This window comes from Pteronotus mesoamericanus, unplaced genomic scaffold (genome assembly GCF_021234165.1).
Source record: "Pteronotus mesoamericanus isolate MK-2021 breed Mesoamerican mustached bat unplaced genomic scaffold, CSHL_Meso_final contig_317, whole genome shotgun sequence".
Lineage (NCBI taxonomy): Eukaryota > Metazoa > Chordata > Mammalia > Chiroptera > Mormoopidae > Pteronotus > Pteronotus mesoamericanus.
The window spans coordinates 1,112,645-1,131,625 of NW_026555133.1; the positions used below are offsets into that span (position 1 = coordinate 1,112,645).

Consider the following 18,981-nt stretch of genomic DNA (forward strand, 5'->3'; position numbering starts at 1 on the left):
CACTATATTATCCAAATATTGTCACAGTAGTATTTCTCATATCACACGCTCTTATCCTGTGTGAACTTGCCATTCCCCATCAGGATGTCTGATGGATCTGGGCAGGCTTGTGGATGCTTTGGTCAAGGCATTATTGAAGAAGATGGAAAAGTGTAGTCCCAGTGGAAGGAGGCTGGTGACTTGGAAGTTGGGCTCTAGTGTTAGGCTGACCTGCATTTGAATCCCAGTTTAGCGTGTTCCACAGCGGGGTACATTTAAGCTGGTTGCTTCACTTGACTATACCTCAGTTTCCTTACCTGAAAAATTGGGATAATTAACATAGTATCCACTTCCCAGGATTGTTGTAAGGACTAAAGGACTGAGGCATCTAATGTGCTTAGAACATAGAAAATGCTCAACAAATATTAGCTCTTACTGTGGTGTTTTGTTACAGTAGGTTAAAAAAACAAGGAAGGATGTTTCAAGAAGAAGGTGGTAATATCAGATATGGTAGAGAGGACAAGGAGGTAGAGGATGGAAAAAAGATCAAGGATTTGGCAGAGCACTAGCAGAGTCTGGAAAGGGGAAGACAAAGGTAACAGTAGCTAAAGAGTAGATGGGAGAAGAGGAGATGGAAGCTGTAGGTATGGAACACTCTCTCTACAGCAGTTCAGAAATAAGAGAGCAGGAATTAGGAGAAGTAAATTCCAATTTGAGCTGCAACAAGAAAGTTGGAAGAAAAAGTTGCTGGGAGTATTTGGTGCTAAGGGATATAGGGGATATCACTTTTTAAATCTTTCAAGTATTATTTCAGTTTGATACCACAAATCTCTACCCTTGCTGTGCTAAGCCTGGGCATCCAGGAGAAACTGTTCTACAAATGAGGAATGGGTACTAAAGAATGATCCCTTGTGGGAATGTGGTGATATAACTCAGCAAGGAGCGGGTGGGATGGGAATGAAAGGAGCTGAGATGTGGGCTTGTCAAGTTTCAGAAAACCTGTGGAGCAACTGGCTAGGGAGTCTGTAGAAGATGGAAAGGTGCTGGCTTGCATGACTCAGTGGACTGAGTGCCGGCCTGCAAGCCAAAAGGTCGCTGGTTCGATTCCCAGTCAGGGCACATGCCTGGGTTGCTGGCTGGGTCCCCAGTTGGGAGTGTGTGAGAGGCAACCGATCGATGCTTCTCTTGCACATAGATGTTTCTCTCCCTCTCTGTCTTCCTCCCTTCCACTCTAAAACTAAATAGAATCTTAAAAAAAAAAAGAGGGGGGGGACTCGGGGCTGGAGACACAGATTTTAGAGCCAGCCATCACCCAAAGCAGGAGAATGGATAAAATGACCTTCAAGATGGCAGGTGGCAGAAGAAGGCAGACCAGGAAAGATTGAGGCTGGTTGGGAGGAGAAGCCACAAAAGGAGAGGTATAAGGACATAGGGGAAGGTTGGGCAATGGAATCCACCACAAGAACACTTCTTCGGATGGAGTCAAAAGAGAACCAAAAAGCCATCCATTGAATGTCTCAAGGGATTGTAACAACTGTAATATCATAAACAACAAAACATTAACAAAAAAGCCCTGGCTAGTGTGGCTCAGTGGATTGAGCACTGGCCTGCAAACCAAAGACCAAAGGGTCCCCACTTCCATTCCCAGTCAGGGCACACGCCTGGGTTGCGGGCCAGATCCCCAGCTGGGGGCACTGGAGAGGCAACCACACATTGACGTGTCTCTCCCTCTCTTTCTCCCTCCCTTTCTCTAAAAATAAATAAATAAAATCTTTTAAAAATTTAATAAAAAAAGAGAGAGAGGAGGGATTGTAGAACACTACTGAAGCTATCTCAGTGGAGTGGGTTTGAGTTGGTGGGGTGTGAAAAAAAGATGAGGGAGTAGAGACAGTAAAGACTGATTTTAGGAAGTTTGGTGTTAAATTAATGGAGGTTGCTAGTGGGCAATAGTTAAGGAGGCAGGGTGGGTTTTTTGTTGTTTTTGTTACAGGGACACAATATAGGTGAAACAACCTCAGGTGGACAGGAGCAAATGAAAAGACAGTGACAGAGAAATGAGGAAGCCTTTTTCCCTAGAATGCCTGGAGCCCATAAAAATATTTAAATAACCAGAAAATTATATGCACAAACTCTTCAACTGAACAGCGAAATTAATTGTATCTCTCTGTGGCATCTACTAATTCTTATCCACAGGAACAGAGAGTAAGTAACTGTTGTATGTACATATGTGTTGTTTCACGACTCAGAGGCCTTGGTGGGAGTACTTTTCCCTGCAGCATCCCCATCCCCGGCCTCCTGGTCAATTTCTAATCTTATTACAAACATGGCTCACCCTTCCCACGAGGTTCTTCTCATCTCGCCTGCAAACCTTACAGTTAAACTTGGTCCACATCTGAGCTCCTTCCGTACCTTCCATGAGATTCTTTTGTTGTCGGGGACACGTTCTGAACTATCTTGCTTGCCTTTCCCCAGCCTTGGTCTCCTGCTTCTGGCATCCCTTGAGCTTAGGGGTGGACACAGGTAAATCGGTCCTTAACAGGCTAACGGAGGGTAGTCATTTCTAAATCTTTTACCGCCTCGCCTTGTGATTTAGTTGTTTTCTTATCTTTTCTTTTTCTGTCCATTGTACCCTGGGAAACAGAATCTTCAACTTCGAAACTGTGGGGTGAGAGGGGCATCCGATCAAAGAGCGGCAAGGAAGTAGGTGCAGGCGGTCCCCAAGACCGGCCGGGAGAGGGCGCTCCAGGACCGGGATTGGCGGCAGCGGCTGCGGTCTGGGCCGTATCTGCAGAGCTGAGAGGGGTGTCTGGCAGGGGACACCAGACTGGCAAAGCGCACGTGGAGCGGCGCGGCGCGTGGGGGCACGTGTACTGCCCCGGGCGCTCTGTCTCGGCTAAAAATACGAGCTGCCCAGAGCCGACCACGTCCTCTCTGGGTCGCGGAGGCAGCCCTCGGGAGGAGCGACTTGCGGAGCCGCGTTATTGTGGGAGAGAGAGAGCGGCTTCCAAGGACGGACCTCCCGGGCTCCTTAGAAACTGAGGCAAGCTTCTCACCAGGCCCCAGTCTTCTCATCTGTGGAATGGGGACCACTCATTTACTGAAGAAACAGGAGAGCCTCTGTTGATCCTTGCACAGTTCCAGGCGTCAGAACTCTTACTGCTGTGGAGTTCACAGTCTATCGTTGCGGAGGGGACGGGGGGGGGGGAGGGGGGGAGATATGGAGGATGGGGGGAATAGAATAAGGAAGCAAAAGGACAAATAGGATGCTTTCATATTTAAAAAAAAATGCCTGAGAAAAACAAAGGATGATGTAACAGGAGTGATAATGTAAGCTGGTATTTGAAGAAGTCACCCTGAGAGACACAGGAAGAACGTCTAGGCAGAGGAAACTGCCTGCGCAAAGCCCTTGAGTCTGGCTAGCTGGAGGAAAGAAGGGAGGGAGCCTCCGGGCCAGGGCGAGGGAGGCGCTGCCTCACCGGAGACCACAGCTCCCCGCACGACGGACCCTGATACTAAGCTAAGGTGGGAGACATCAGAGGACGAGGGAAGAATGCCTTGATTAGGGTACTCACCACCTGGATTAACACATTTATCAAAATTCAGAGAAGAGTTGTGCATTTTGTTATATGTAAATTTTATCTTAAAAACAAAGGTGAGAGTCCCCGGCTTGTGAAAGCAACTGTGAGCGAGGAAAGTCGTTCTGCTGTGCCTTACAGCTTGTTCGGCAGGCAAATACGGCAGCCCGAGCTGTGCAGGCATCCTCTAGAGAGAGGGTGGGGCGGGCTGGGAGATGGCATTCACACCCAAGCAGCGTGCGAGCCAGGGTGGTCTCGAGGGTGGTGGTCCGTGCGCTCGAGGCCAGACGGAGACCGCGGAGGCCCGGCCCCAACCCAGGTCGTTAGGGGCAACCTTGGAGCCGCCCACCCCACCCCACCCCACCCCGCCCTTCGCGCTGAGGCCAGGTGGCCGTTGGGGCGCCACCAGCCCGTTTGATTTCCCGCGGCCGGTGGAAAGGGGCGGGGGGAGGGGAAAGGAGCTGTCGACCAATGGGTGGGGCTGTGCACAGTCACGTGAGGGCCTCGGGGCGGGGCCCAGGTGTACTTACGAGGCGGTGGGCGAGGGCCTCATCCACTATGCGAAGCCGGGGAGGCGGGGCGGGCGTGCGGGTCTGGGGGCTGCTCCGCTAGGATTGGCCTGTGGCCAGCAGGCGGGGCCTGCGCGCGCCAAGGCTGCAGGCTGCGATTGGCCTGGGTTCAGGGCCGGCTGCCGGCTTGCGGGCGAGCCTCGGGGCGCGAGGACCTGGTGGGGTGGTGGGTTCGCGAGCCGGGGGGAGAGGCTGGGGCGGTGGCGGCGGCGGTGGCGGCGGAGGAGGAGGTGGTGGCGGGGGCCGGTACTGGACCCGGCGGGATGAGCGAGGTGGAGGCTGCAGCGGTGGCGTCAGCGGCCCCCGCGGCCACGGTGCCCGCGACGGCGGCAGGGGTGGTGGCGGTGGTGGTACCGGTGCCGGCGGGGGAGCCACAGAAAGCAGGCGGCGGGGCGGGTGGCGGCGGGGTCGGAGCCGCCTCGGGCCCAGCTGCTGGGACCCCATCAGCGCCGGGCCCCCACACCCCTGGCAACCTGGCGACGGCGGCCTCGGGGACCCCCGCGCCCTCAGCCCGGAGTCAGGCGGACAAGCCGGTGCTGGGTGAGGGGGGACGCGTGCCAGGGCGGTTCTAAGGGGGTGGGTAGGCTGGGGGCGGGGAGGGCATCTTGGAGCCTGGCGGGGTCCAGAAAGCCGACGGCGGGCCTGTCCCGCTGGCTCAAAGGACTAGCTGGGCTGGGGGCAGTGGACCATAGTGGGTTCCTTTGGTGGGAAGTCCTGACGTGCCTTCCTGGGCTGGAGGGCGTGGTAAGCGTGTCCAGCTATGGCCTTCGGGTGGAGTATAAGTCTCAGGGTCTGGCCACGCCCCCGGGGCGGGAGACTTGGCCTAGCTGACTCAGGTTAGTACCAGGTAAATCTCTAAGCCCTGGAAGCAGGTGCGCTAGGGACCCTTATATTAAGAAGGCTAGAAAACCCCTCAGATATGACCTGAGGGCTGCGCTTAGTGGACCAGGTGAGTATGCGATCCTAGGTGAAGGGCCTGGATTTGTAGGCTATGAGGAACATGTCTTAGAGTTGAAAGAATTTTGAAAGCCTGAGCCTCATTGTGTGGACGCTTCCATTTGGAGTTAGGCCTACTAGGCAATGGGAAGGTAGGTTAGATTTTGGAGTTTCCTAAAACTGAGTCCAACTCCATCTCTTCCCTCATCTTACTGTCCCTACTGCATCTCTGCCTGGCAGCAATCCAGGTCCTGGGCACTGTCAAATGGTTCAACGTCCGGAATGGTTACGGATTCATCAACAGGTATCTGAGGAACTCAGGGAGGGTGTGGAATGGGTGTCTTCATAACTGGCCTGTGGGACTGGACACCTTCCCAACCTCGTTTCGGCCCCGGCTGAGGCACATGGTTGCAATCTCCAGCTGACGCTGATTGAAAGTCTTTAAATCATGGCACAAATGTGGGCAAGATTATGTTCCTCATCTTCAAGGGCAGCAGAGGGTTAATGATCTAGGGAGTGGGCAAACCTGGCTCTAACCCTCCCAGCTTGTTTGTCTCACCTTCTGGTTAAGTTTGCCTCACCTTTGGAGCAGAATGTACCTGCTCTCTGTGCCCCAGAGCTTCGGGCCTCACTCATTTCCTCTTTCAGGCAGCACACATAGCATTCTTATAACTCATCTTCCTTAGAAAGTTATTGGCTCATTTGAACACCGCCACCCCTCCCTGATGGGACTGAGGCTGGTGGGGGTTGGGGAAGGAGCCAGGCCCAGCCAGAGGCTGCTGCTTTCCTTCTCTTTGGCAGCCTTACTCCCTCTGGGCACTGGGAGGGGCCCTAGTGGCAGATTCTGAGCAAAGTCAGGCCCTCTCCTATGGGCCCTTCCTCAGCCAGGGCATCTTGCCCAGCCCAGACCTCCTGGGAGGCTATAGTTCCCTCTTAGCAGGCTGACCTTTGTGCAGATCCATGTGCTTTACAGCTAGAATACTTGTTCTAGGGAAGAGCTCTTCTCTAATTCTGGACACTGAGGACCCCTGGGAAGTTCTGAAGGAAAACCTCCCCCCTTCCCCACATTGGGGCACTAGGACAAACTGGGGTAATGGGCAAGTAGTAATAGAGAACAATTGAGTATTATTTTCTTTCTCACCCTTGGTCCCTTGGTGTGTTGAAAGGCACCCAAACCCCCTGAGCTTCACCTCCTGGTTGAGGCTGAGAATAAAGTTTGGGGGTTGTTTAGAGCAAGCTCTTGACACATTGTCCACATCTCAAACTTGTTCTGCACCTTTCCCCAGTTCCCACTTTCTAGCTCCTTGACATGAGAAGGAAGGGGAAAGGAGTGGAATTTTCCACATGATGGGGGTTAGGGAAGAGGAGACGGTTGACCAGGGATAGTTACACCCAGCACTACCAGGTTCTAAGTGGTAGAGGGCTAAGCGCTCAGTGACTACAAGGTGAATTTGTCTTCCACCTCCACCCTTTCTTCATGAAGCCCAGATTTTCCACCGAGGTTTTAGGTATACTTCTCTTCATACCAGCTTCATACCAGCTTCTGGGGGCCCTGTCTACCTCCAAGCCACCACGGAAGGCTGGAGAGGATGAGCCTAGACTAGGCAGCTAGGGAGCCCTCGGGGGAGGTGAGTAACTCACCAAAGCCACCCCCTAACAATGCATCCTGTTCTGCAGGAATGACACCAAGGAGGATGTCTTTGTTCACCAGGTAAGAGCTAGGTTGGCTTTCTGAGGGGAGGAACCCACCCTGTCTTCAAAGACCTTTGCCATAATTCTTCACAGCACAGGTCATGCTTCTCTAACTTTGACCTCACAACAGCATGCCCACCAGGAAATAGTTTCCCTCCCTGTCTGCATCAGGTGCCCGAATTACTGCCATTGGCCCCACTTGTGTTGGGTTGTCTCTAAGAAATGCATGCGCTGCCCTCTGGGTGTGGCATACTCAGTACCTTGTGGAACCTGTTAACACCACAGAAATGAATCACAGGCATTGTTCAGAGCGAAAGGACACAGGCTTCAGGTACTTGAGTGCAGTGTGGTTCTCAAGTGTGGTTCTCAAGTGTGGTTCTCAAGTGTGGTCCCTGCACCAGCAGCCTTGCCTGACATCCAAATTCTCAGGCCCCTCTCCAGACCTACGGAATCAATCAGGCTTGGGGGAGGGGCTGAAAATCTGTTTTAACAAGCTCTCCAGGTGATTCTGATGCCAGCCACAGTTTGAGAACCACTGCTTTGGTGGAAAGAGCTCTCAGTGGGATTGAGGTAAGAAGCACTGTACATTTTACCCACTTTGCAACTTAAGACGGTCTCTGCGTTTTGATTCTGAGCTCATGTTTCTTGCCTCCCTTTTTGAGGTCCCTGAGGGGTAAAGGGAGGAGGGAGTGTGTCCTGGAGACAGCCGTGACTGCACAATCATTCTTGAGGCCCCTAGTTTATTGCTTTTTCCCTATGAACTCTGACTACCTTCTCCTTGTTCCACCTTCCAGCGCTAGCCCACAAGTAAAATGGTGAAAAGAATAACACTGGGTGGTGGGCCCTGCAGGGGTGAGAGAGACTCGAGTCCTCACCTTTCTCATGGCCTTTCCCCTAACCAGACAGCTATTAAAAGAAACAACCCCAGGAAGTTTCTGCGCAGCGTTGGAGATGGGGAGACTGTGGAGTTTGATGTCGTGGAAGGAGAGAAGGTTTGGGGGCTGTGGTGGGATAGAGAGGGGGAGGGTGGCCTGGATGTCATCCCAGGCTTTGCCCCTCCTGAGGCCGGCTCCTTCCTCTGGCTCATTAGCCCAGACTGTGTTCTCAGGCAGACGTTGTCATCTTTTTACACTTTGGCTTCTCTAAGGGAGGTCCTCAAGAACACGTTCCTGTTATCACTTAGTAATTAATATCTGGGTTTCTTTGTAGTTCAAGCACATGTCTGTTCTCCACTTGGGACCCTGTCCCCAGGCTCTCAGTCAGCCCTCTAGTAAGAGGCGCAGTTGCCGGCAGGCCTTTCTCCATCCACGCCCCACCCCCCACCTCCAGTCTTAAGATAAAGAGGGCCCAGTAGCAGGTATTTCAAAAGAACAAGTTGCAGAGGTAGACCCTCCAAGAAGGGTCCACACACGCCATTGCCCCCCTGGGGGAGGGTGAAAAGGAGAAGTGAGAGGGGTCAAAGAAAGCTAAAGGGAGGATTTCACGGGAAAGAGGAGGCTAATGATTCGAGCTATTTTGGAAATGTGTGTGTGTGTTGTTGAAGCAAGTTCTCTCCGCCTCTTTTCCAGGGTGCAGAAGCTGCTAATGTAACTGGGCCCGGGGGCGTGCCAGTGAAGGGCAGCCGCTATGCCCCCAATCGACGTAGGTTCCGCCGATTCATCCCCCGGCCTCGCCCTGCTGCCCCACCGCCCATGGTGGCAGAGGCTCCGTCAGGTGGGACAGAACCAGGCATCGAAGGGGAGCGAGCTGAAGACCCCGGGCAGAGGCCCAGACGACGGCGCCCACCACCCTTCTTCTACCGACGTCGCTTTGTGCGAGGCCCAAGGCCCCCCAACCAGCAGCAGCCTATAGAGGTTGGAGGGGAACTCGGAATGTGGAACCAGCTACCCAAGTCCTAGGAAAGGACTGGGAGTTGGTGAAGGGAGAGCACAGAGTCCCCAGAGGAAGTGGAACCCAGGGTTGGGAAGAGCTGTGGACACCTGGGTCCTGGGCAGCTGCTGTTAGCCTGGCTCACCAGGGCCTCTGTATGTTCCCAGGGCACTGATGGGGTAGAACCTAAAGAGACAGCCCCGTTGGAGGGGGACCAACAGCAGGGAGATGAGCGGGTCCCCCCACCCAGATTCCGGCCCAGATACCGAAGGTAAGACTTCCTTTCCAGGGCCCCATCTTCCCCTTTGCTGTCCAGTATTGGACATGGGTGGTGAGTGTAGGGATATAGGCAGGGTCAGGAGGAAAGGAAGGGGAAGAGCTAAGTTCTCAGACAAGCCTGAAGCTAGTGACGTAGAAGATGGGGAGGGGAGCTGGGGAGCTGAGAGGTTAGGGCACAGGGCCCCTGGGGAAGCGAACTCTGGGGCTGCAAGCCTGGCTCCCGGGGTAGAGTTGGGGGCAGGGAAGCTGGCTAGCCCACCGCTCCTGGGGGGGGCCTGGGAGGGAGGGAAGCAGTCTGCATGGGGCTCCCTACACGCTTTGGTGTCCATACTTCTCTCCCCAGGCCTTTCCGCCCCAGGCCACCCCAGCAGCCTACCACGGAAGGGGGGGATGGCAAGACCAAGCCCAGCCAAGGTCCCTCGGATGGTTCCCGGCCTGAGCCCCAGCGCCCACGAAACCGCCCCTACTTCCAGCGGCGACGGCAGCAGCCCCCTGGACCCAGGCAACCCACAGCCCAGGAGGTAAGGACCTCAGCTGGACTGTCCATCTACTGTGTGGCCAACTTCCCCCTCTCCTTTCTTCTCTTTTTCCCTTCCCCCCCTCCCCTCTTTGTCCTTTCCCCTTCCCATGTTGCGCTATTCTTCTGTTCCCCCATCTCCTGGCCCTGTTCCCACCCCACCCCCTTTCACGCAGCCTGACACTAGGGCCAAAGCGGCTGGGTGCCCCTGTGGCAGGCACCCCACCCACCAGGAAGCCCCAGCAGAGACAGTCTATCCCGAGTCAACCCCTACAGACGCCTCACATCTCTGCTCGGGGCCACAGCACCCGCTGTGCATGTGAATTGGGGGAGGAATGGGAAGAGAAAAGGTGGGAGAAGGTTGACGTTGGGGGACTCTACAGAACAAAAGGGTCTCAACCGACCACCCTGTTCTCTCTAGACCTCAGCCGCCATCAACAGTGGGGACCCCCCCACCACCGTACTGGAGTGATTCCAACTCAAGGACACCCAGAACTACCATCTGGTGAGTGGGCTGCTCTCGGAGACGGTGCAGGGCGGGGAGCCGAGAGGGCAGGGAACTGGGTCCTGGTACGTTACTAGTCATGACTTGTCCATTTCTTTCTCTCTCGCAGGTATCTGCCAGTTTTTCCAACTGACCTGCATCCTACCCAGCACCCTTTCCTATAATTCATGACATCAAAACACCGGCTTTTCCCCCTTTTCCATGAGACTCAGGAGGGCCAAAGCAACAGCCTTTTTTTTGTTTTCTCTCTCTCCCCTACCAAGGGTTGAAGGAAGGGATCCATCCTTTTTGTTCGGAGGCATCAACTCCCTCCCCTAAGTCAGGCTGAGAAGGAACCAGCCAGCTCTTACCTCCTCCTGGTTGTTTTTCTTTCCCACCCCAGTTTATTTTTTGTTTCCCCTCTACCCGCTCCCTCTGAAGCCATTTTATGAACTGTCATGTGCCACCTGAGCCTCCAGTAAAACCAAAAACAGGCTTTCTTGTTGTCTTGGCCTCTGCCTCTTTTCTGTTCAGAGAATTGCTGGTAACTTGCTGGGAACGTTGGGGAGGAGGAGACAATGTGGGGCAGTGGGCAGAGCCTGATCGTGAACGCCATCCCCAGGTGTCTGCCTGTGGAGCTCTGAGCAAGTGCTTTCATCCCTGTGAGAGTCGCTTTTCCCATCTGTAAAACGGGGATAATGTTCCCCTCGCAGAATGAGTGTTTTGTAAAGTGCCGAAAGCACAGTCTGCCACTTGCAGCTACAACTTACCAGCATTTACTATTAATAAAAGCAATGACTAGAAATATAAGTGGGGGCATGAGTGACAACATCCAGAGGCTCCATCAGCCTAGAGCTGAGGCAGGATAGAGAAGGGAGGGAGAGAGGGAGGGGGAGTTATTGTCCCTGAGCCCATCCTTAAGTGCCTCCACGACAGGACGCTTTGTCTTGTACAGTGATTTTTATATACGTATCTGTATATTTACATTTAGTACAACAGACTTTTGGTTTCTTCTCCCTACCCCTTCTTTTTCAAACAATACAAAAATATTTGAAGATTCCTCCCAGCCTAGTGTTTACAGGCAGCCTTTCAAATCTCTCTTTCCCTTAGTTGGTCAAAAGCCTGTGGGTAGAACACCCTTTTAGAATGGGAGAGGAGAAAAGAGGTGAGGCCTCGGGGAGCCCTCGGGGTAGGGCCCAGGGCCCTAAGTTTAGAGGCAGAAGCTTGCTGTCCCTTTCTCTTGCCACACATGGGCAGGTGTTCCCTCTTGCCCTAGAAGGTTGAGCAAGAAGACTGAGCCTGCAGTGAGAGAGGTGAGGTTAGGTATCGGGAAGGTGCATCCTTTGCCTGGGAGGGGTCAAGATAGAGCCCTCTTCACCCAGAGTCTATGTGGCAAGAACTCAGAGAAAGTGCTAGTGTGGGAAGAGTCCAAGGTGACAAGAAATTCAATTTTCCTCATCCATTCCTGCTCTCTACTTCAGTCCACCCACACTGAAGTCAGTCGTAGAGCCTCTCCTCCAAACCCTCTTCTCTAGCAAAGAGGCAAAAGTATATTCTGGAGCTGAGGCGGGATGGGGGTGAACTATGGAGAAAGGAGGAGGGAGACAAAAGGGGAGAATGGCCCACCCTGATGGCCACAGCCTAACCATAACACATAAATAATCCAGGAGAGTCATACGCGGGGAAAGAGGGGGTGCTCAGACTACCCCTCCCTCCAGCTTCCCAATTCCACCAGGCTGCAGGGGCTTTCTCCACCCTGGAAGTGATGGGGAAGAGAGGGTTAAAGTGCCACAGAGGAAAGGAGGGGGTCTCCGGGACGGAGAGAGAACTGGCTCTCCCACCCCTGCCTGACTCCTCAGTCATTCTCATCTGGCCCTAAATACTCAAGCTCTGTGCTGGGCTTCACCTCCTGCTCTAAAAGAGAGGGTGTCCGGTGGAAGGCAGCTGAGATCTGGTCAAACGTCCGGCCTCGGGTTTCGGGCACTCTTAAGAAGGTGAAAATGAAGAAGCCGAGCAGGAGGACAGCAAATAGAAGGAAGACGTAGGGGCCCATAGCATCCTGGGACAGGCAAAGGAAGAGGTATGACGGGAGGGGAAAGGCAGTCTCAAGCAAGCCAGGAACTAAAGTCTCTCACAGGGAGCTGGGATACTGCAGAAAGCAGGTGGCTTCCTTTTCAGGGCAATGGACATAACCAGGAACGAGAATTTAGTGAAAAAACGGATCCTCTGAAGCCCAATCTCCTCGGTTTTCACCCTCTTACCATCCTGAGTTACTACACTCAGAGTGGACTCCCAGCCATTCACTGTATTAATATGAAGCTTATAATTTTACTCCTAGTCTAAATAAGTTACACTACCAGTTTGTTTTGAAGACAAACTACTGTGTTGCTTTGTGATCTAGTTCAGCTCCCTTTTCCCCTTTAATTCTGGTGGAGTGGGTGGTCTGCAGGGCCCACGTTGTCCACCAGAGCGACCCTCAAGACCCGTAGAGCCAGGGGGGTGCCTGACTGGAAAGCCAACGGGCTACCTGTGAGCTGCCCCCCGCCCCCCGGCCTATGGTTGTGGGAGGCAGGACAGGGGCAGGCCACTTACCGCGACATACTGGAAACACATGCCAATAAGGAAGTTGCACGTCCAGTTGGAGAAACCGGCCACGGCCATGGCGGCTGGGCGGGGTCCCTGGCTGAAGAGCTCGGCCACAATGAACCAGGGGATGGGGCCAGGGCCAATCTCAAAGAATGCCACAAAGCCGAAGATGGCCACGATGGAGACATAGCTCATGGCTGGAACCCGCTCCTGGGGACCAGGCAGGGAGGGTGGGAATTCAGGTCAGATCCTTCTGAATCTTCCTTTGTGCTCAACCCAGAGAGCTGAAATCAACCCCTCCCAGCAGCCCACGGGGACGGGGGCTGCCACTCTCAGTCGAAACAGGCTCTTGGGCATTTCTGAGCACTGACATTCAGCTGGCTGCCCTAGGCCAATTCAAAGCAGGGGGAATGTTATAGACTCTCGACTCTTAAGACAACCAATTCCCAAAAGCAAGAAAAAAAATAAGAGAACAACAACAACAACAAAAGGTGATCAATTCCCCCTTGGTTCTAAAGCTGGGTCCTTAGGGATTATTGTTCCCAGGGCTGGACAGTGGCTCCCCTTCCTGGCCGCCAGAGCTGTGCTTCACTACAGCTTTCTCCCAGGGCGGGGGGAAGTGCTGCCTGGGTCCTTTGGGAGCAAGACCATGGTCCTGGCACACAGACTCGCTCTAGGACCAAAGGCACATATGTAGAGGAATGGCCCTGGCTGGACACAGAGCTTTTTGGTGCTGTCCCATGTGTTGGGCTACTGGTCCCCTTCCCACTCCCCAGGCCTCACCAGGAGAAGCAGAGCCACAGTCATCAAGATGGCGCAGCCACACATCCCCGCCAGGCCCAGAAGATGGAGTGTCCGGCGCCCAGCCCGCTCCACCAAGAGTACCTGTGGGGAGAGTCAGGGCTTGGCAGGGGGGCTTCAGGGCATGGGAAGGGGAGGGATTGGGTGGATGGAGACAACCAAGGGATGTGAAGCCATGGTGACAGCCATTCCAGAGACCAAGTTACCGAGACCAAGGTGAAGACTGTGTTGACCACACCAGCTCCTATGGTGGCATATGCTGGCTGCTTTACGCCCGCCGTCTCAAAAATGCTGGTTGAATAATAGAAAACCTATAGGTGGGAGGAAAAAAAGGGGATGGCAGGGATGTCCCTTCCTCCCCTGCAGGCCCACCAAGCTGGACTCACGCTGAGTTTTAAGGGAGGGGGCTTGTTCCCTTCTCCTCTCCGCTACGGCTGTTCCCTAACCCTGCCCTTCCCAGAGGCTGCGGCATACATACAGCATTGATGCCTGAAAGCTGCTGGCTCAGCTGCAGCACAACTGCAATGACTAGGGGCTGCCGGTGGGTACGGCTGCCCACGAGCTGCAGCAGAGACAGTGGCCGCTCGCGCTCCAGCTTCCGCTTCTCCTCCTTCAGCTCAGCCAGCGCTCCAGACACATCGGCCCAGCCTGTCAGGCGCTTCAGACCTGGAGGTGAGGAGGGTCAGGCCTGAGAGGACAGGGAGAGGGTCTGGGAGGGGGATAGGCGCTAGCAAGATGGGGTAGAAGCTCACTCCTTTTGGCAGGCCCCTCCAGGTTCCGGATGATATAGAGGTAGCGGGGGCTTTCTGGGCAGAAGGGCAGCAGGACCATCTGCAGGAGGGCGGGCAGGATTGTGATGCCCAGGAGGAGCGGCCATAGGGTGGCGGTGCCCAGCATGGACTCCAAGCCCAGCACCTGCGAGAGAGGGAGGGCAGGCCATTCATCCTGTCTCCCAGAGCCCCTCCCCAAACCCTCCCTGTTCCCCTATGGGGCCAGGCCCAGTCACCTGGGCAATCAGAATACCAATGACGATAGCTAGTTGGTTGAGTGTCCCCAAGGCGCCCCGCAGGTGAGTGGGGGCGATCTCCCCCACGTACATGGGCACCAGCCCCGACGTCAGCCCTGGGCAGAGGGAAGAAGAGAGGGCTGAGGCAGCTGCACACTCCTTCCCACCAAACCCAGGGATGGTGAAGGAGAGCAGGGCACTGGGCAGGGCCATGGTGCCTGTGGGTACCTGAGTAGGCACCAATGAGGAACCGTCCAAGGATGAGCATCTCATAGGAGGCAGCAGCGTTGGCCAGGCCCATGAGGGTGCCCCCCAGCACTGCCAGGGCGTTGTTGACGAGCATTGCCCTCTTCCTGGCAGGCAGAGAGTGGGGCTGTGAGAGTTAGGGTGCCGGTGCTGTGGCTCCCTTCCTGTTCCCTACCCTTGTCCTTCAGGCCCCGTACCTTCCCAGCCACTGAGAGATGACGCCAACGAGGAAGGAGGAGACCATGCCGCCCACAGAAAAGATGGCCACGGAGAGAGCCCAGAGGGTGGTGAGGGTGCCTGGGGGGATGGAGCCAGGTCCCTCAGGCCCCTGTCTCCCCAGCCACGTCTCATTGTAACTCTGTTCAATCACCTGGGAAGACAGCAGAGGAGTGAATTCCCGCAGGCCCTTCCCTCTCTTTTCGTCCCTCCTGTCCCCTGCCTTCCTTGTTTGGGCACCCCCACTCTGCCAGCCGTAGGACCCTCACCTTCTGTGGGGCATTGATGACCCCGATGTTGTAGCCAAACTGCAGGGAGCCAAGCACAGCAGAGAATACCGCGAGGACCAGGGTCCCAGTGACTCGCTGCTGAGGGGGTTCCCCTTCCTGGGCAGGCAAAAGTACAGAGGAGGCATGTCACATAGAAATGTGGTTTCTTTCCTTTCTTCAGGGACCTGGGCTTGCGCCCAGCCAGAGCCTTATGTTACTGGGTTCCATCCAACATGTTGGGTGAGAGAAACTGGGCCATATTAGGACTTGTGGGAAGATCTGAGTGTAAACAGGAGCAGAAAGAACCCCACAGTAACCAGGGCATGGAGGAGAAACTGGGTGTTTGAGTCCAGCCAGCAGAGAAATGTCTGAGGACCTGGGTCTCACAATTCCTCTGTGACCTTGGGAAGGCTTGGCCTTAAGAGACCCGATTTCAATTTGTGTGACCTTGGGCAAGTCACTTCCCACTTTGAACATAAGTTTCCTCTAGGTTAGGAGAGGGGGAATGTTGCTTGCTTTGCCTACGTGTCAATGAAAAAGTGTGAAAATCAAAATAAAATGTTAACAGTATCCTGGACAGGGCTGGTTTTATAAAGTGACAGTGCACTATCATCATCAGCCTCTGTCCTCTTCCCTCCCCTCTGGGGGTTCTCTCAGCTGGCTCCTGGGGGCCCCCAACAGGCTCAAAAAGAGCAATCCAAAAAGGACATCGCGGTCATTCCTCCTGCCTATGGCCTTTGTGATGGCCTTCTCTGTCTCCGCCCCGTCTCCCCTCCCCCTTTAAAGCCCCAGCGAAGGGCAGGGGACCTTGCCGGCTTTTGCCTGGAAGAGCCATGCCCAGGGGATGGGGGCGGGAAAGTGGTGTGAGGGGCGGTGGCTGTGGTGGCCGCTCACTGGCGGCACAGACTGTCTCCAAGCAGAAACCTGAGCTGGGGGAGTGTGGGGGGTGGGGGGGTGGGGAGGGTGCCAATCCTCTCTGCCCCTCCACCAACCATGGGGCCAAGGGAAAGTTCAGCGTTCTGGAGAGCCGCCAGGGGTGGGGGGTGGGGTCCAACAGAGGGCCTCCGGTCCTCGAAAACTTCCCAGGAGCCGGGACAGGCGAAGAGCTCCTGGAGTTCAAGACCCTCCTGGGTCTGCATTCTCAACTGGATCGAGTACAAGGTGTCCCTGATTCTGGCGCAATGCGCGGTGTACTGGAGAAGGGGGCGAGCCCTGGTCTCACAAAATCCAATTGTGGTCCGTGCCCCTGAACGGTCCCCCAGACCCACTCTGTCTCTTGGACGGACTGGAACCCGACAGTCACGGGTTGTCTAGCCCGAGTATAAATAGCCAGGCTCCCACACCCCCACCCCTGCGCCTGCGCAGGGACCGCCCCTTAGCTGACCCCCAACCGCGACCCCAGCCCGAGAAAAGCGAGACCCGTGCCCCCGTCCCACCACCGCATGCTGAGCCCTACTTCTGAGCCGATCTGTTGGAAGCCCGACGGCATCTTGTCTTAGGAGCTGGAGGCAAAGGAGCTGCAGTTAACGAGAGGGAGGCGACTGGGGGTCTGCGGCTCAGCCTGGCAGGCAGAGGGCGCGGGGGCGACGGGGGTCCCGGAGTGAAGTGCGGAGGGTGGGCCTAGCGGGACCCACAGCCAAAGCCAAGGAGCCCCAGAGCGGCAGGGCTCCCGGGGATCTGGCGGAGCCGGAAAGAGACCTGAGGAGCCCCCGCAGCCCCCACGCGCCACGCCCTTCACAGCACCCATTGGCCAGGAGGCCACGCCCCTCCCTCAGCCCGGGGGTTTAGAATTTGGCACCAGATAGCGGGCCTGCCAGCCAGGTCACACCCCTCAGCGTGCCGGGCGAGGCACGCCCCTCCAGCTTCTTGCTGGGAAGTTTTGAGAAAAAAGACTTGGGGCACAGAAGGCCTAGTTCCCGTCGTGTGAAGATTCCTCCCACCAGCCAACGTTCTGGGCTGAAGAGGCGACTTAAAAGTCCTACGCGGCGGGTTGGGACAGCGGGCTCCGAGAGGAGGGAGTGGGCCAGGTATACTTGCCCGGGAGGGAACTGGGGTGGCCTGAGGCAGTGGGCGAGCAGGCTCGCGGGCTGCGTGAGGAGCAATGGCCTAAAGTAACCCACGGCGTTATTTTTAGCTCCTACGTTGGGAGAAGCCAAATGTCAGGTCCCGGGTGTCCAGGCCTGTCCCAAGCTGGGGAGGGCAGGAAGATGGAACCTTAAAGTGTCCGCAACACGTTTCCCACGCGGGGGTGGCCCTGGAGGACAGGTAATTCCGTTCCTCACGGATCGGGTGACGTTGTTTCTATTGATCCCTGCTCCGGGAACTGCCTATCTGGCCTCTCCCGTAACCCCGTTCCTGACGTTGGTTCCTGGAGGCAGCCCGAGGGACAGGTGGTCACACCAATCACGCCACCTGCCCTGAGGTCCCTGAGCCCCCACACCATGTGCTGGTCGCGTGGACAACTTGGGCACGCTCTCTGGAGGCCACTCCCGGTTCGAATCCCCAGCTAAATCCTGCCCTGCGAGGAGGACGCGACCTAGAGTGGGCTTGTCCGGAGAAAAAGCGGAACGCGGAATGCAGAACGCGCTCTGCTTCGAAAACAGGGCTCAGAAGCGCGGGGCTGTAGTGCCACCTGGAGGGAGAGTGAGGACCCGCTTGCGGATGAGGCCCAGGGGTAGGCTCTGGCCCTTCGTCCCTGGCCATTCTTCTTCTCTAAGGGTTCTGTTACCTCCAACTGAGGCCTCTTTCTGGAGCTCCCGATCCGAAAGTTCAGCTACCGCCGGGGTGGAGTCCAAACCTGCTCCTCCTAATTTTCTCATCTCAGTGAATGGTTTCAATAGCCACCCTGTCACTTCTAACAGAATCCTGAAAATCAGCTTATTTTCTCCTCTCCCACAGCTCCCTTTATCCAGTTAGTTATCAACATGGGTGTTCTGACTTCCTAAACTCACAATCATCTGATTTTCCTCACCTGCTCTGCTGCCCATTCGGTCCAAACCACCCTCACTTTGACTAGTGTTCCTGCTGCTCCTTTTCCCTTACACTGAGGGCAGAGTATAGTACAAAAAAGTTCAACCTCATCCCAAAGGCCACTGGCTTTTTTTGGCCCCCACTGTCAAGGTCAAACCGCTTATCAGAGTGAACAAAACATCCCACCTCTCCTGTCTCTTCTTCACCTTCTATCTTCTCCGCTCAATACCTTCCTACTTCCTATGCTCAGGACACACAGTGCTGTTTCATTCCCTGTTGTCATTGTCATACGAATAATCTCTCAGTCCGGAATACCAGAGGACTCTATTCATCCTTTAAAAAAGCTCACCCACTCTGTGAAACCTTCTTTGGTTTTCCTCCAGAAAGCCATGTATCCCCAATATAGTATAGCATTACCATTTCTTCTCCGTACTTCAACCACGGAGGGCAGAACATCATCTTGTTTACCTCTGTATTCCCAGCACCCAGCCTAGGGGCAGGTACTCAGTAAATGTTTGTTGAATGAATAAAATGAGGGTCTCCTCCCAACGGCCAAGAACATAGGTTGGGGAGCAATCACAAAGGAGGGAACCACTTGGAAAATGGCTCCACCTATCTGACAAAGAGGGTGTAAATGAAGAACTGAAGTGTGAACATTAAGGAGAACCGACCATACATGAGCCAAAAGGAGCAGAAGCAATGGTCGGAAGCGAAGAGATCAGGAAGGTAAAAGGAGAACCAAGGAATGCTGAAATACCACAAAAGGAGTAGGCCAGGGAGGAGGAAAAGCAGAGAAAGATGCCACAGGGAAAAAAGAAGATAGTAGGAAGCCCTGGCTGGTGTGGCTCAGTGGATTGAGCACCAGCCGGTGAAGTGAGGAGTCACGGGTTCGATTCCCAGTGTAGGGCCCATACCTGGGTTGCGGGCGAGTCCCCAGCAGGGGGCATGTGAGATGCAATCATACATTCAGGTTTCTCTCCCTCTCTT

The 18,981-nt window shown here is 55.0% G+C and overlaps 2 protein-coding genes across 2 annotated transcripts; one reads left to right on the forward strand and one right to left on the reverse strand.

The window, feature by feature from the left end:
* The first annotated feature begins 4,386 nt into the window (after positions 1 to 4,386).
* Positions 4,387 to 10,390, forward strand: YBX2 (Y-box binding protein 2). Its single transcript, XM_054575775.1, has 9 exons — positions 4,387 to 4,663; positions 5,300 to 5,363; positions 6,737 to 6,770; positions 7,654 to 7,743; positions 8,320 to 8,604; positions 8,788 to 8,891; positions 9,243 to 9,420; positions 9,838 to 9,921; positions 10,031 to 10,390. Exons 1-8 carry the CDS (start codon positions 4,387 to 4,389, stop codon positions 9,886 to 9,888), a joined length of 1,083 nt encoding a protein of 360 aa, XP_054431750.1. The 3' UTR covers positions 9,889 to 9,921; positions 10,031 to 10,390.
* A 451-nt stretch (positions 10,391 to 10,841) lies between these two features.
* SLC2A4 (solute carrier family 2 member 4) lies at positions 10,842 to 16,751 on the reverse strand. Its single transcript, XM_054575767.1, has 11 exons — positions 16,481 to 16,751; positions 15,025 to 15,141; positions 14,737 to 14,909; positions 14,522 to 14,646; positions 14,294 to 14,409; positions 14,040 to 14,202; positions 13,766 to 13,953; positions 13,494 to 13,598; positions 13,270 to 13,371; positions 12,493 to 12,696; positions 10,842 to 11,959 (listed from the first exon to the last, which is right to left on the reverse strand). The coding sequence occupies exons 1-11, from the start codon at positions 16,511 to 16,513 to the stop codon at positions 11,756 to 11,758; spliced, it is 1,530 nt and encodes a 509-aa protein (XP_054431742.1). The 5' UTR covers positions 16,514 to 16,751; the 3' UTR covers positions 10,842 to 11,755.
* Between the last annotated feature and the right edge of the window lie 2,230 nt (positions 16,752 to 18,981).